We start from the raw sequence: 14,708 nt of genomic DNA, 5'->3' as shown, positions 1-14,708 counted from the left end.
CAATGTATCTATGCATCCCGCAGTGGAGGATGAATCTTAAAAGAGACGTGCTCCTACTTGGCAACTGTAGGAAAGAAAGGTATGTTTTTAAAAGGTATCCCCTGTTGTGTGTGTTTTGTTTTATTTATTTATTTTTGATAGAAAGTGCTGACTCTGCATTGGATCATCCTGAAAAGTAAATTTTGGACTGATTTGTGATTTCTGGATAGAAAACAGCATTATGGATATGGGACTTGTATTCTGGGTAAAAGTGACAGTTGAAAGTAAAAAACATCTTGATTGATGTGTTTCTTAAAAACATGCAGCTTTGGCTTCAAAAGATTGATTACTTATGTATTATTGTGGTGTTTTTAGCAGCTGTTTGGAAGCAAGATTTATGATAATATTTTCAGTTTTAATAACCAATTTGATATTTTAATGTAAACTAGAGATATCAGTGCTTCCCCATTTATGTCAATATCTATACACGCATGACTAGAAAATAGCTACCAGACAAACACTTTGTACTAAAAATGAAATGGTCTTTTGAGTTGGCATGTTTTTTTTTTTTTAGATAGATATTTTTAATCCATGAGTTAATGTATATTCAGTGTCTTCCTCCAAAATCAGCCCTGAGGAGGAATTTTCTTATAACTTATTTTTGATAACGGACAGGAATAAATGTGCTCAGTGCAGAAAGTATTTACAAAAAAAGAAAACATCATAAACAATAAAATATTTGCATCTTAGGAGACCAAAGGTCAGGACTGATCCAGCCGTTCTACATATGTGACCCTGGACCACAAAGCCAGTCAAATTAAAACCTCTGAAAGCTGAATAATTAAATCTTTCCATTGATGTGTGGTTTGTTTGGAAACTACACTATTTGGCTGAGATACAACCATTTAAAAATCTGGAATCTGGGTGCAAAATAAAATAGAGAAAATCACCTTTAAAAGTTGTCCAAATGAAGCACTTATAAGTGCATATAACTAATCAAAAATTAAGTTTTGGTATATTTATGGTAAGAAATTAATAAAATATCTTCACAGAACATGATCTTTACCTAACATCCTTGTGATTTTTGGCATAAAAGAGAAATGGATAATTTTTACCCATATACAATGTATTGTTGACTATTGCTCCAAATATACCTGTGTTACTTATGACTGCTTGAACTTCCGTACTTTTGTGCTCCAGTGTCACATATAAACAAAGTTTATATATATATATATATCTTTGTAAAACTGGTCTGAGATGCATGCACATATGTTCACTCGTGCAGAGAGAACACCTTTTCATCAAGCATTTTTTATTTTTTTGTGTGTCTTTGATACGGAATCTTATCCTCACACTGGATTTAAACTGGCTTACAAAATGGAATACTGGGAAATTCAGAAGTCTTCAAGGGAGTCAGGGTTGCGGGGCAGGGTGAATGTCCTCATTTCTGAGCACTTTGTACGTGATCCAGTAGAACACGTTGAAAACGAGGAAGCTGAGAGGGAAGACGGCTCGTGAGATGGTGTCAATCCGCTTTGCTCGTTCCACAAAGCGTCGGCGGATCTCAAAAAGGATGTGGCCGGGCGGCAGGCCCGCGAACATGGCAGCAGCCTCAGAGAGAGGTCCATCCCCAGACAGACAGCTGTCCATCCCGTATCCTGTGAAGTACAAGTCCTGATTCTGTGAGGCTAACAGCTCTTCCTAAAGAAAAACATCACAACAAAATATATGAATATACACTACCATTCAAAAGTTTAGGCTTCAGAATTTTTTTTAATGTACAGAAAAATACAGAAAAAAAATCAAATATTACAATAAATTTTTTTTATAATTTTATATTTTAAAATGCCTTTTTTTTTTCATGTGAAGGAAATGCAAAATTTTCAGCAGCCATTACTCCAGTCTTCAGTGTCACATGATCCTTCAGAAATCCTCCTAAAATCCTGATTTCTTGTCTTGTTATTATTATCAGTGTTGAAAACAGTTAATAGGATTTTTTTTCAGGCAAAATTTAATCAATTGAATGCAAATTTGAATAAAATCTTTCAAAATAAAATCTTAGTGACCTTAATCTTTTGAATATTTTTGTATACATTAAATTATGTGACTACAATGAAGAGTCAGTCATTACAGCAAAATAAAAGAGCCTTGAATAAATTATAATTTATGAAAGAAATAAACATGGACATGTAATATTGATTTGAGTTGAAATATTGATCCTGTAGATTAGCTGAAAGTGTCCTCTTTAAAATGTGTTAATTGAATTGAATGAATTTAAGTATATCTTAACATATTTGAATATTTTTAAGTATATATTAATAGGCCATCCAATGGGTTACTTATAACATGTTTAGCTGCTTTGTAAAATGTCTATTTTAAATATCACTTAAAATAAAAATTCTGAATGTCGTTTTAATTTCTCTCTCATCCAACTCTTTCTCTTTGTGATGTTTTTGTTTTATTGTTTTAACTGGAAGATAATATGCTACCAAAGATTAATGAAATGTATTATTTATGTATAGTTATGTGTGGCAAGATCATCAATCAGTTATCAAACTTGCATTTTTATGAAAAGGGTAAGACAGAGTGATATGAGAGACGCAAAAGTAACACAGTTATGTTGCCATCAGCAACAGTAAAATAAAAAGTTAACGGTCACTATAAAAAAAAAATATATGTCATGAATGACTAATAAGAAATAAATATTTCTAAACCAAGAATTTTCATGTGTAAATCTTTCATTTGTGCATATACCCGAGCACAAGCACTGCACCGGCGTTGTGTGCTTCTGCTTGGTGTATTCCCCGTGATGTTGTTGCTTTTGTTCTTCATCTCTGCTCCTCCAGCCTGACCAGATGCCTGAAGACAATACAAAGACACTTATTTAAAAACTGAGTCATCATTTATTCAAACAATAAAATATTCTCTTCCTGTGGACTCCTCAACAGACCGCCCCTGCTTCTCTGTAACCATGCATTACAGATCTGAAACGGGGTCACAATGTACCTTAAAAATCTCTAGTGACCATGCACATTTCTACTCTAATATCTTTAATTTGTCAAGACATAACTAAGCCAGTGAGCAGATTCCATGCTGAACCATCACATCTAACAGGGAACATTCTCTGGAATTTGGATAACATTTCCTCAGTTATGAACAAATATTCTTCCAGTAAAGGTAATAGAACGGTCATTTAAAATTGGTCTTTAATAATGCTCTAAAATGAATAGAAAATACACAAATACTTAAACACTCATACATCATACATCACTTATACATCATTCATAGAATGTTTTTTTTTTTTTTCCTGAAACATCTTAAATGACATGTATTTAATGTTTAAACTTGTTTCAGAATGTTCAGGACAAAAATTTAAAAGTAATGTTTTCATAATAAAACATTTGTTCATTTGAACTTTCAGAAACATTACAAAATTTGTATAACTTATTGAGTATTTTAGCAAAACATTTTTAGCTGGAATAAAAAAAAATGTACTTTCTAAGATACATGTATTCTCTAAATTTTTTATTCTAAATATGTTTAGTCAGTTTCAGCAGTTTTCTTTGCCTTTGTGCTCTGCCTTTTTTTTTTTTTTTGCCCTTTTGTGCCAGCTTTCTTTGGCTTTCCTCAGTCTTCCCTTTTTCCAGTTTACCTATTCTTGGTGGTATTTTCAATAAACATCTGTGTGTGTATAATATCAACAGTGACAGCATATTTGTTCCTTAGGGAAAAGATGCTTTTTTGAGTATGAGATCCAGTCAGTTAGGTGTGTTTGTGTTGAATTGCATTGTGTAAAGGTTGCTGCTTTGGGTGACTTAGTGCACCGGAGATCTGACAGCCTACTGCACTGTGCTGCCTGTGACCAAACAGCCAATCAGAGTGTGCTGTTGTATGTACATTGTGCCTAAAATTCTGAGTGCAGTAGTGTGTAAGCATGTTTATATGTTAAATGCCTAAAAGCATCCCTAAGGCAAATGAAGGAGCATAGCACCACCAACTCACACACTGTGTCACACACACACAGCCTGCCTGCAGGTCGATAGAGGGGAGATAGAGGAGGAATAGAAAAGGACAGGATAGTGTAATATTTATTCTCTCTGCTTTTTGTGGCAGGACAGTGTCTGCTGTGTCCAAAAGAAAGCCACGATATCTCTAAACTAGATGGTTAAGAACAAAGTAACTAAGATAGGGAAATGCAGTTTCAGCTGACAATAACTCCTGAGAGGAGTCTGGGAATAGCCTTCTATTCCAGGCAGACATAAAGCCTGGCTGGGTCATATTATACTTCAAAAATCAAAAGACAGAGCAAGAAATTGTGAAAATGAGAAAACGTGTTATATAAAAAAAATGAAACCAATTTTTGCATTGCGAAATTTACAACTACCCCCACCACCACCATTCTCATTAATTAGCATAATGCATCTGGATGTTTTTCTTAAGGGTGTTTGTATTTTTTAATGGAACACTTATTTAAAAAAAAAAAGATATTAGACAGACAGACAGATAGATAGACAAGTAGGTTGGAAGGAAGGTATAGGTAAGATTTTAAAAATGTTTTTGACATAAGTATCTTATCTTATGCTCACCAAGACTACATTTATTTGATAAAACAAATACATTAATATTTGTAAATATTATAACATTTTAAAATGACCATTTTCAATATTAATTTATTTAAATCTAATTTATTTCTGTGATGGCAAAATGTAATATTTAGCAAACATTTTTGCAGTCTTCAGTGTCACATAAACCTTCTGTGTTTCCCTCTAGATCTATGTTTTTAACATAATGTCATTAACGTCTTATGAAAAACTGGATTTTTCTGTAACAATGTAAAAGTCCTTACTGTCACTCTTGATCAATTTAATGCATATTTGTGGAATGAAATGTTAATTTCTTAAAAAAAAAAAAAAAAGCAGTTTTTAAGTACAGTCTGTTTTGCCAATCAGTCGTAGATTAAGGTTCAGAAAACCTGTTTGAATACAATGACTATTTTAGCATTTCCATTTGGTAAAGGAGAAAAAATGCTTAATTTAATAATAATGCTCAATCAGATCAGCAAAACATTTCGTATTCTACTTCACCGAGACATTTTCCAGATTTTAAATCCTGCAGCTCCTTCACTTTCTTCCCATTTACATTGTCCTACATTTTTGTGTGTAAAGAAAAGCATTACTTTGTGCAATATTCATAACATGGCTTCATGCCATCACTGACCTTCCCTCTCTGCTCTGGAGGGGGCCAGCAGGCTGCTCTCATGAAAGATCAAAGAGACACAGTGGTTGTGCAGTTTGTTAAGGGCACTTAATGCATGTCGCGTGTGTATGACAGAGGAGAGTTTCAGACTGCCACTCACAGCTCTGTAGCGTTGCTCCTCGCACAGTTTTCGCCTCAGTCTGAAGAATTCTTTGTGTTGGCGAGAGACAAAGTTAACTGCTGCATACTCCAGCAAAGCAGCAAAGACAAACAGCAAGCACACTGCCATCCAGATGTCAATGGCCTTCACATAGGACACCTGTACGCATGCACAGGCAGTCTCTATTTTAATGGAATATTCTTAATGGATTAACAGATATAATGGAAGTTTAGCATCTGTCAAATGCTGTCGATTGTCAGAGAAAACCGTTTTAACAGGTCATACAAGTTTGGAATTACATAGGGTAATTATATAATGACTGAAAGTGGACTAATGGATGGATAAAGTAGACCTTCCTTCCTACCTTAGGCAGGGATGCTCTGGATCCAGAGCTCTGTGTTGTCATCGTGAGAACTGTAGTGATGCCCAAACCGACACGGGCTGGGGCGGCATCCATGTTGATCCAGAAGGAGACCCATGACAAGATAACTGTTAAGAGGCTGGGAATGTACATCTGGATCAGGTAGTAGCCCATCTGCCTCTCTAGATGAAATTTCACCTCTATACAGGTGAATTTACCTGGGTGAAACAAATTAAAAAAACAATCAAAACGCCATACCAACAGCATATCAATGTTGTAAGCAGTGTTGAGTAAGTTACTCTAAGAAAAGTAATTACTAGCTACAACTGCATAGTGACATCCTATTATAATGGGAAGTTTTGTACAGGCAAGCATCAATTACATTTTCTTTAGATCACTATAATTTGACATTATTATTCCCTGTAACATTCATTATCTAACCACTTATGAAATAAGTGAAATCAATAAACAAAATCAATAAACATTTATGCTGGTGAAATTGCAATAGCATACCAGTGTTGTAGTGTTTTGTACAGTATCCCAGGTCTTTCTCCTCTTTCAGGACAAACTGGGGCAGCGTGAGGTCATCAGCCACCTGCACTGGGCCTTCATCCAACCACTGAAATATCAGATCATTCATAGTGTAGCCAACTAGAGAGAGAAAGACAGACAATAATCAGCGTATAAAAGAGAAATTAGATCAAATAAAAAATAAGATTAGTTGAGGATGTTCAGTCTTACAGCTCTCTAACTGCATAGTGCAGATCTGTATGTCCATTGGGAAATTCTTCAGATCCATAGGACATGACAGAATCAGAGTGAGTCTGTGTGTGAGAGAGAGAGAGACATTTCTGATGATCATCCATGTATTCATTTGGAATGATTGAAGTAATCTGTAGGGGGTGATATCGAACCTGATGCTATACAGCACATTTCCATTCTGGAATATCCTCAGTAGTTTGTTGTCTGTGGTGACCTCGTGAAAGTTGGCACCCTTCTCATTGGCGAAGAACAAGTCTGGCTTCCAGATGGAGTCCAGCATGGATGGGTCAAGATCCAGAGAATCATCTGGATACTCTTTATAAGCCAGCCGTGGGTCATTCCACTGCTGCCGTAGGAAAACATTCAGCCGATAATCCTGACGAGTTAGTGTTCAGAAAAAAAAATCAGATCACATTCACAACAGCTGAGTCAAATACATTCAGTAAAACTTGACAGATATCTTAACATTATGACAGATGTTAATATACAACAATTATATTGATTGATTGATCTACTTAGTTAGTAAGTTAATTATATATGAATAACAAATTAGTAGACTTAATTCATAACAGCACTGGAACTTTTCATATCACTCCACTTTTCTGTGTTAATTATGGTTGCCATATTGTGTCTAAAATATCAGTTACTAACTTCCAATTTATCTTGAAATCTGTTTCAATCTCATAAAACTGAGTCTGATTCTGGTCCAAATATAGTCTAACTGTCATGTTCAGGCTTGATTCTGAATATTTTAACTGTTGTGAAAGTTAATAAACATATTTCTTATAAGCTTTTTAGGCATCTTTTACATGTAAATAGACACACACACACACACACATATATATGTATATATATATATATATATATATATATATATATATATATATATATATATATATATGTGTGTGTGTGTGTGTGTGTGTGTGTGTGTGTGTGTGTGTGTGTGTGTGTGTGTTCATTGCAGTGTTTTCATAATTCATAGCATGGCTAAGGAAAACTCTAAACCAGTTTAATGCTGCCAGTGTGTAATTTTGATGTTCATTAATCTAATACATACTGAAAGGTTCTCCCTAGGAGATATGAGTATATGTTCAATGTGTGTGTGTGTGTGTGTGTGTGTGTGTACCATGGTGGTTTCTGTGATGGAACCAAAACTGTTGATAAAAATGTTGCAAGTGACATTTACAGGAGGACCTGAAAAATGAAAGAACAACATAATAAGAAACATTAGCATATTTCTTAAAAACTTAAATTTTAACATATTAGATTAGATAAATAATTCACACAGAACTGACTTGTGTCAGCCTCAGTGTCTTGAATAAAAATTCACTAGCAGCAAATAGCAACAGATAGTTTCCAAGACAAAACACTGAAGAGGTATATCCAAATCAAATGACAAATTTTCATGAACACACAGCGGACCATGCTATTTAGCCGATGTTTAATTAGCATTCAGTTGCTCTGTAAATATTTAATTGCAGCATTTTATTTATTGATTTAACGTTCATGACATTAGTGACATATATATAGCTTATCAGAGGGGACATTTCCCCCCACACACATGCTGACAGCCACATCTCTGAGATGTAGAACAGATATGAAATATACACGAGCTCAGAGACGCCAACAGAGAGAGCGCGAGAAAAAAGAGAGGAAGGAGGAAAGAAAAAGTATATATAAAAAAAGAAATTCCAGTTTTAAAAAACATAAGTAAGAGAATGAGAGGAAAGGACTTATTTAGGTCTGTGGGTTAACATGTACTCGAGCAGACAGCATAGCAAACTAAATGGCCCTGATGTCAGCGGAGAAACTGCCCCTCACAAATCCTCACAGAGGCTGTTGTGACACTTTTTACGGAGAGAAATCTAGCGTGAGCTGACAGCCGTATCCTGCATGTTTCTAAAATCATTCTCATCGTCTGGGACTGAAATTCTGTCTTGTATTCTGTTGGTTTTCGTCTCTGAACGCCTGTGAGTTTCTCTTGATGAATGATCACTGGGAGTCTGTGTAAAGTGGGGATGGTAAAAAATAGACTGGAGAACCCATGGGGGGGGTCACATAGTTTAATGAGATCTTATGTTGCTCTGTGTTTTCGGGCCGCAGCACTTTTTCACACGCGAGGCTCACAGAGAATGTAAATATATTCTTTGCTGACCGCATCACATTTTCGTAGAGTTCTTGCCAAAACAATCTATGTAAAAGAGATTAAGCTGCAACAGCAGTTTTTACTTACTTCTGTGTTGCTTTAAATTATTTTTTAAAAATGACCACGATATCATTAAAAGAAAGTAACAGAAGAGAGTGAGAATGAGTTGAAGACAGTATCAGACTCCTAAAATCCTGGAGTCCCAGGCTCACGTGTGTCTGACAGCAGGATTCAGTAGAAGGAATTCAAGGCTAACACAGCTTTGCCAGAATTACTGGTGAGGATAAAGGAATAGTTCACCTAAAAATGATATTTCTGTTCGTGACATGTCCACTGGTGGAGAAGAAACCTGCTCGAAATACTTGAGGGCTGCTGCTTTGAAGGAGTGTTTGTTAAACTGAGTGTGGTGGATGTCTTTGGGATGGCCTGTGATTGCCTTTACTCTACAGTTAATGAGAAAACAAGAAAATCCCGCACACTATCAACTTGCAAAACAATAAAAATAATAAAAATATTTGAATGGCAACGTTTCGATCGTATGATCTTCATCTGGCATCAACATTGTATTCAAACTCCATTGTATTTAAAACATGACAAATCACAGTGGAGAATCATCAATATTCAATCAAGATTAGTAATTGAATGAGCATCAACTCCACACCACTCTACAGTTAATAAAATCATCATATATGAAAAAATGCTTATTTGGTTTCCAAATGTCCAGTGTAAACATATATTTTGATTTAATAAAAAAATCTGGGGTCAATAAGATAATTATTTTGAAAGAAATACTTCTGTCCAGCAAAGGATGAATTCAGCTGATCAAAAATGACAGCAAAGTCTTTTTTTTAAAAAAAGCTTCTTTAATATTCTATTCTAAGTCTTAAAGAATCCTGAAAAATATATCACCGTTTTCACAAAAGTATTAAGCAGCACGACCATTTTTTAAACTGTGGTGAAAATAAATGTTTTTTGAGCTTATTAGAACAAATACTGAAGAATCATGTGTCACCGAAGACTTGAGTAATGGCTTAGTCATTCTTTGCCATCACAGAAATAATCTTCATTCAGAAATCTACAGAAAATGGTTATTTGAAATCGCAATTAAAGGGGGGGTGAAATGCTCGTTTTCACTCAATATCATGTTAATCTTGAGTACCAATAGAGTAGTACTGCATCCTTCATAACTCCAAAAAATATTTAGTTTTATTATATTCATAAGAGAAAGATAGTCTGTACCGATTTTTCCCGGAAAAACACGAGCGCCTGGAGGTGTGACGTGTGGGCGGAGCTAAAGAATCACGAGCGCCAGTTGCGTTGAGAGCATGTGGAAGCTGTGACAGCTGTGAAGGCTGAAACTGAACGAGAGCAGCAGCAGCAAGGACTCGCTCCGAGCGGGGCTCGAACCCCGGTCTCCGATGGGAGGCGGACGCACTAACAATGAGGCAGAGATATTTTAAGCAGTTTTACTCACCGCCTGTGGTTCCAACACACGATCGTGACCCTTTTTCGTTGGGACTGCATTATCCTTAAGAAATAAACGATATGTAAATCCGTCGTCAAACTGGGCTTTGTTTGTAAAACAAGCATTTTAGAAATGCAGGGAACAAACACAAACACTTGCACAACTCCTTTGATGCTCTGTAAAAATAAACTCCATCCACTGGTCCCTTAATGCTGTTTTTTCTTTGTTAATCTGTGCAGGGTTGTCTTGCTCTGGCAACCAAAAACACACTTCTTTTGTGACATTTCGCGATGCTCTCGCTCTGATCAGTGAAGTCTGTTGTAATCTCAGTGCTCTGCTATACGGAGCGCGCGCTCTTCCGGCAGACGTGCCCTCAGGACCCATATAAGGAAATTCTGCTCCATCTAACGTCACACAGAGCCATACTCGAAAAAAACTTTCCGAAACTTGTGACAAACCGGAAGGAGTATTTTTGGAACAGAAATACTCCTTCAAACGTACAACTTAATTTTTGAAACTTTGTCCATGTTTAGCATGGGAATCCAACTCTTTAACAGTGTAAAAAACTCAGTATGCATGAAATAGCATTTCACCCCCCCCCCCCCCCCCTTTAATATTTGGCAATATTAAAAACATTCCAAAATCTTACTGACTGTAAACATTTAAATGATAGTGTATGATAGATATTTACTATTGTTTGCCTCTCATTTGCATAAAGATGAGCATTTCACAGTTTTTTGATGTACTTATCGTTTGCTATACTCACATTTTAAGAGAAATCACATTTTCTCTGATAGAAATTAAAACTATAATCAAAACAAAAAAACTATGCTGGAGCAGATTTGAGTTGAATTCAAACCTTTAAAGTTGGGCCTGATCCGAGCATCATATCCAGATGTTTTTCCCATTAATTTGTCCAGAAAATCAGATGGTGACATGGGCTTCACCCTGCTGCTGGGCGATTTCAGCTCTTTACTAAACACACACCTGAGAGAGGTTAAAAAAAATACACATCAGAACATCCAATCTGCAGCCACCTCAAACAGATCATCGTATTAGAGAGCTGTTTTTGTTTTAAAGTGGGGTCCAAAGTCAAAGAATGAATATGCTTTTTTCAAAATCTTTAACTTTTCTTTAATATTCTGGTTTTGTTAGCAACCAGATTTAACGCCACCATTTATTTTGAACAAATGAAACTCTTTGCATTCATCTCTTCGTTTCTGTCTTCAAAAACCTCAATTAAAATTGGGGATTTTAAATGACTAGAATTACATGGCCTTCTGGACTGTATATGTGCATGGTTTATTAATAGGTATGCTCTCTATGAGCTCCTTCAGTCCATTTTAACATTCACTGCTGCCAAAAGCCTCTATTATCATTCCGTTTTTGACTGAATGCTTTGGCAATAATGTATGCCAAATTAAAAAACTAATGGTAGAGGGAAATCTGGTTTCTAACAAAATACCTGAGGAGTTTACTTAAAACCTTTAATAAGACTTTAAATGAGCACATCAGAACATCTGTCTCATGTTTTATTAAAACCCCTCTCCACCTAACACATATTGTCTGTTTCTCTGTGAGGCTGCAGTAAAAAAAGAAAAGAAAATAGCAGTGACAGCTTTATTGCTTTGGACCTAATTGCAGGTTGTTTTAGGTGTTAATCATTTATTTTATAAGAGTTAAGTAGAAGTCCAAGCAGAGAAAAGGACGGCACTTTCTCTCACACACTTCTTAATCCAATCTTATTCCATATTTAGAGACATTTTCTGGTCTAGTTCCTTCTCAATTTTCCTGTCTGTTTGTGAGCAGGACTGTGGCAATTTCGATTTGTGAAAGTATAAAGTCTGTTTCACGCAGCGTATGGGGAATGGAAATAAGACACAGAATGAATGCATCCTCAGGTGAATCTTACAAGCCCTTATTGTCATTCTAAAGAAATGTCTTATAATTCAATCTCATTACGTGAACTTCAATAAATCTGCAATTTCAGTAACTGTGAAAATGACTTCAGACAGAGCTGTCTCTATTTGTCAGCCTCATACTTCAGAGACCCAGATACGAAGAGGCAACAAACACACACACACACACACACACACACACACACACACACACACACACACACACAAACATAAGAACGCTCTCCAGGATTAAAATAAACCTATAACCCATGAAGCCTACTGAACTGAACACACAAGCCAAATACACACGACTGAGCACACAAAAGCAAACAAGTAGCTATGAAATTCACATAATAGGGAAGAAACAGGTCATTTTAACCAATTACATACATAAACACCTGAGTTTATCTGAAGACACTTCAAACTATATTTAGATTTTCAAGCAGCCTCTACAAGTGTTTTAATGAATCACATGGTGACACCAGTGAGAAATGATGGCACACCTGTGAAAAACTCACCTTGTGACCCCTTCAAACATCCACCAAACCAGTAAGAGCTCCAGCAGGATCCTCCAGAACAGAGAAAACATCCTTTCACTGCTCAGCTGCTCTCTTTTAATCCCTGGTATCCTGTGGCAAAATCTCAGTAAGCAGATGTGTTTTGGAGGGGCAGGACGCCCATTCTGATGCACTCTGGTCTCTCCTCCACTGCCATCTGACTGAGCACTGCATCCTGAGACGAGCACACTAAGATATGTTAGTGTTAGTGTATGTCTGTGTGTCAGTGTGTGTGTGTCTGTGTGTGCATAGGGGGTCTTCTGCTCTTTCTTTTTCTCTGGCCACTTGCTAGCCTGAGGTGAATTTCTACCATGGAGAAGAGAAAAGGCAACAAGGCGTAAGATGCATTTAAAGACTTTTATCAGAATAAACAACTGTGACACGACTCCACCTGAGGGGCTCCAGATCCACATCCCAAGACGCACTGCAGCAGAGGACAAACATCCATCCATCCACCTCTTCTGATATCTGCATTCTTGAGTAAATTCGGAAGATCAAGTGCTTCCTGTTAATTAACAGCATGAATTTAAACTTTTAGATTTTTTACATTTATATTTTAGGTCCTGTGGCTAGTCAGTATTTCTTCTGAAATTTCCACCATTTTGGAATTTATTTAAATATAAGCTATATTATAATAATTTAAAATAACTTTTAATATTTTAAAACGTACTTACTTCTAATATGCTGGTGTTCAATAATCCATTATAAATGCTGAAAACATTGTTATCTATCACTATTAAGAATAAACTATATATTATAAAAATGAAAAATTTTTCAGTATTCTTTGATGAATAGAAAGTTAATGAGTGTATATAGATATTTAGTTTTCTCTAAATATAGGTGTGTGTGTGTGTGCACATTTTTCTGATATCAAGACACAGATTTGTAGTGATAAGGGTATAACATCGGTATGACAAGGAGGTGACTTTTCAGGACTTTACCCCATGTCCCCACTTTTCAAAACACATATAAATCAAACACAATGGAGTGTACTGAAAATCTGAAATAGCACAAAGTTTCCTGAGAGGGCAAGGGCTAGGTGTAAGGTGACAGAATATACAGTTTGTACAGTATAAGAACCATTACGCCTATGGGATGTCCCCACTTTTCACAAAAAACAAACCTGTGTGTGTGAACAAAGTTGACAATTTGTTTTTGAGAGAAAAATGTGTTTCAATCATTTTCTTACCATCATAATGCTTAACATGAACCATCAGCTGTATAGGAGAAACATGGAATAAAGAAGAGAGAAAATTAAGACTAAGAATATAGAGTGGGTGTAAGAAAAACTGAAAGAAAGAGAAATCTGACTGAGCTTTATGTGTGTGTTGAGTCACAGTGGATAACTAGGCCAATGTTAATTTCTAATGTATCTTCACTCCAGAGTAAACCAAACTAAAGAAAAACAGCCCCAGATTTGTCAGATATCACACAAACATTGTCTTGACCTCAAGAGGAATTAGAGCAAATGCCCAAACTACACCACACACACATTTTCACTCTCAGATAATATAATTTTCCAAGACCCTCCAAATAAACACACACACTTCATTGATTCCTACGTATTAACATGTCTGATAACAGGATTATTAATTAATGAATCATAAAATCTGAAATAACACAAACACAGATGCGCTTCCACTCGTCAGTGTCCACAGAGGTTAAAGGAACCCAGGCATCCTCAACTGAGAATTGCTGGCTGACTGCAGATTAATTGAAAGGGAAGCAGACTTTATGTGTGTAGGCCAATGTATGTACGGGTCAGTGACATCCACCCTGTTCATATGCTTTACAGAATATCCCAGTCCCGAGGAAGTTTATCTCGGAAAACAAATAGTATTTGGATATATCAAAATAATTCATTAAACTTCAAAGGCTCAAATTGTATTTTTTCCATGGCACTCTGCAGAAAGACAGAATGCTATTACTCTGACCTGTATATCAGAGCACTGAGGAATAAGGAAATGGGTCAAGGCTACTTTAGGGAACATGTTTGCAGGCAATCACAGGTTTAATGAGCCTTAACATATTGCATCTTCTCTACACATCTCAAAAGCCTCAGGGTCACCCGTATCAGACACACAGGCATTCAGATTTCAACCATTGAATGTCTTGCACTTGAAAAGGGTTGCTAAGTTCCTCTGACCTCTGGAATGGCCAAATAATTACTGTACATTTACCATG

At 36.1% G+C, this 14,708-nt stretch overlaps 1 protein-coding gene across 1 annotated transcript; it reads right to left on the bottom strand.

Annotated features, from left to right (window-relative positions):
• Positions 1–594: 594 nt before the first annotated feature.
• Positions 595–14,628, bottom strand: LOC128011958 (glycine receptor subunit alpha-4-like). Its single transcript, XM_052594790.1, has 12 exons — positions 13,714–14,628; positions 12,916–13,029; positions 12,486–12,830; positions 10,929–11,056; positions 7,585–7,652; positions 6,611–6,834; positions 6,438–6,520; positions 6,210–6,347; positions 5,700–5,914; positions 5,336–5,494; positions 2,734–2,838; positions 595–1,680 (listed from the first exon to the last, which is right to left on the bottom strand). The coding sequence occupies exons 2-12, from the start codon at positions 12,996–12,998 to the stop codon at positions 1,393–1,395; spliced, it is 1,836 nt and encodes a 611-aa protein (XP_052450750.1). The 5' UTR covers positions 12,999–13,029; positions 13,714–14,628; the 3' UTR covers positions 595–1,392.
• Between the last annotated feature and the right edge of the window lie 80 nt (positions 14,629–14,708).

This window comes from Carassius gibelio, chromosome A5 (assembly GCF_023724105.1).
Source record: "Carassius gibelio isolate Cgi1373 ecotype wild population from Czech Republic chromosome A5, carGib1.2-hapl.c, whole genome shotgun sequence".
NCBI lineage: Eukaryota > Metazoa > Chordata > Actinopteri > Cypriniformes > Cyprinidae > Carassius > Carassius gibelio.
This window is presented reverse-complemented; position numbering and strand designations above follow the sequence as displayed.

Excerpts from the sequence above, each read along its gene's own strand:
- LOC128011958 (XM_052594790.1), bottom strand. The coding sequence starts at position 12,998 with ATGCAGATATCAGAAGAGGTGGATGGATGGATGTTTGTCCTCTGCTGC. Across the intron at positions 12,831-12,915 it reads GTGGATCTGGAGCCCCTCAG|AAATTCACCTCAGGCTAGCA; the intron begins GTGGAGTCGTGT and ends TCTCCATGGTAG. Across the intron at positions 11,057-12,485 it reads ATGTTTGAAGGGGTCACAAG|GTGTGTGTTTAGTAAAGAGC; the intron begins GTGAGTTTTTCA and ends AACCTCTCTCAG.